This window comes from Nerophis ophidion, linkage group LG09 (genome assembly GCF_033978795.1).
Source record: "Nerophis ophidion isolate RoL-2023_Sa linkage group LG09, RoL_Noph_v1.0, whole genome shotgun sequence".
NCBI lineage: Eukaryota > Metazoa > Chordata > Actinopteri > Syngnathiformes > Syngnathidae > Nerophis > Nerophis ophidion.
The window spans coordinates 76930438-76933224 of NC_084619.1; the positions used below are offsets into that span (position 1 = coordinate 76930438).

Here is a 2787-nt window from a genome sequence, read left to right on the forward strand (position 1 = left end):
TGTATATATTTGTGAATATGTAAGTGAATATATATGTGTGTGTGTGTGTATATATATATATATACACACACATATATATATATATATATATGTATATATATTTATTTGTGTATATATATATATAAATATACATATATATATAAAATATATATATATATATATACATATATATATATATATATATATATATATATCGTATATACTGAATGTCTCAATGGAGTGAGGTGATCTTTCCACGTCAATGACAAAGTCTCCAGCAGGACGTCATGGCAACAATCATCCGACAGCTGAAGACGGGAATAACTCCACGTTTATGAGTGACAACAGTTGTCGGCGTCCTCCACGCCGTCACTACAGACGCTGCACAGGTGGGTCATGTGATCGTCAGTCTCACCTTGAAAGGTTCTTGACGAGGACCACGTGAGACCATGAGGACGCGACATCGTTTGACGTGAGACTTTGTCGCCTTCTGGGAATAACAACTGTCAACTTGCTCTATTCAAAAACATGAAATATACATATATACACATATATGTACACATCATTGTATATATATATATATATATATATAATCAATTATTTGATGATTTCATTATTTATTATTGAATTAATTTATTTGATCCGTCAAAGTCAGCCATCAAAGTCAGTGGGCGTGACTAAGAGGAATCTCAGCCAATGGTGGCTCAGGTGGATAGACTTGCAAAGTTCATATATATATATATATATATATATATATATATATATATATATATATATATATATATATATATATATATATATATATATATATATATATATATATATATATATATATATATATATATATATATTCTATCTAACAATTTATTTCATAATATAGTACTTCTAACACTTTATTTCATAATCTAGTGTTTCTAACAGTTTATGTCATTATATAGCACTTCTAACAGTTTCATTCATAATGTAGTACTTCTATCAAACTGTTTTTCATATTGTAGTACTTTTAAAGTTTATTTCTTAAGGTAGTACTTCTATTTAACACATTCATTCAGAAAGTACTTCTATCTAACAGTTTATTTCATAATGTAGTACTTCAATATAACAAATAATTCATAATGTAGTACTTTTATCTAACAGTTGAATTCATAATGTAGTACATACTTTAAAATATTCCACACTCTACTGGCTCCAGTGGCAAGTGCACCCCAAATTTGTCACGTTTTCTGTGTCAGGTAAATTGTGGGAAAAAAGGTAAAAAAAAGGCATCCCTTTCTGACCAAGATCTGCTTGTCTTGACTCCTTTTCACACATCCTCTGGTTCCTCTATTCACTGTTCTACTTCTACTTATTACTAGTATTTTATTGGTATTCAAATGAAGTATTCTTCTCCAGGTAATCTTTGTAGTAAAACAATCACTTACTGTACAATGTCTGCTGTCACCTGGATAAAGACTGAATCTTGTTATATTCCTGTTTGGATGAAGAAGGAAACATAATATTTGAACTTTCTTGTCTTTCTCGCCATTTCCGGGTCAAAGTTGGTTGTCAAAGTGTTCTGAAGGTTTGCATGTTTGTGTAATAGTTCCTTTAACTTCTACAGTTAGGAGATCATTTTTGTTATGAGATTATTATTATTATAATTATTATATATTTCTATTTACTATGTGTCGTTGGGAAGCTGAAATGTGTATATTTTAGTTGTTTAACTGTTGCTATGGCTTTGGTTGCCACGGTTACGGGCAGTTCCGTTTCCGCCACCTGGTAGAAAAAAGTGTTAAAAGAGTTCCGGCACTAACAGGCAGTGCAGGGTCGGTAGTACTACATGGTAGACAGCATGTAGTACTACATGGTAGTACTACATGGTACTACTACATAGTAGACAGCATGTAGTACTACCATGTAGTACTACATGGTAGACAGCATGTAGTACTACATGGTATTACTACATGGTACTACTACATAGTAGACAGCATGTAGTACTACATGGTAGTACTACATGGTAGACAGCATGTAGTACTACATGGTAGTACTACATGGTAGACAGCATGTAGTACCACATGGTAGACAGCATGTAGTACTACATGGCAGTACTACATGGTAGACAGCATGTAGTACCACATGGTAGACAGCATGTAGTACTACATGGTAGTACTACATGGTACTACTACATAGTAGACAGCATGTAGTACTACATGGTAGTACTACATGGTACTACTACATAGTAGACAGCATGTAGTACTACATGGTAGTACTACATGGTAGACAGCATGTAGTACCACATGGTAGACAGCATGTAGTACTACATGGTAGTACTACATGGTACTACTACATAGTAGACAGCATGTAGTACTACATGGTAGTACTACATGGTAGACAGCATGCAGTACCGCATGGTAGACAGCATGTAGTACTACATGGTAGTACTACATGGTAGACAGCATGTAGTACTACCATGTAGTACTACATGGTACTACTACATAGTAGACAGCATGTAGTACTACATGGTAGTACTACATGGTAGACAGCATGTAGTACCACATGGTAGACAGCATGTAGTACTACATGGTAGTACTACATGGTAGACAGCCTGTAGTACTACATGGTAGACAGCATGTAGTACTACCATGTAGTACTACATGGTAGTACTACATGGTAGACAGCATGTAGTACTACATGGAAGACAGGATGTAGTACTACCATGTAGTACTACATGGTAGTACTACATGGAAGACAGCATGTAGTACTACATGGTAGACAGCATGTAGTACTACATGGAAGACAGCATGTAGTACTACCATGTAGTACTAC

At 34.3% G+C, this 2787-nt stretch overlaps 1 protein-coding gene across 1 annotated transcript in view; it reads right to left on the minus strand.

Moving 5' to 3' along the window:
- Nucleotides 1-311: 311 nt before the first annotated feature.
- The window catches only part of LOC133558738 (solute carrier family 22 member 7-like), a 25466-nt gene continuing 22990 nt past the window's right edge, over nucleotides 312-2787 (minus strand). The window contains exon 6 of the mRNA XM_061909890.1: nucleotides 312-405. Within this exon, the coding sequence (XP_061765874.1) occupies nucleotides 312-405 (94 nt within the window). The remainder of the gene's footprint in view (nucleotides 406-2787) is intronic.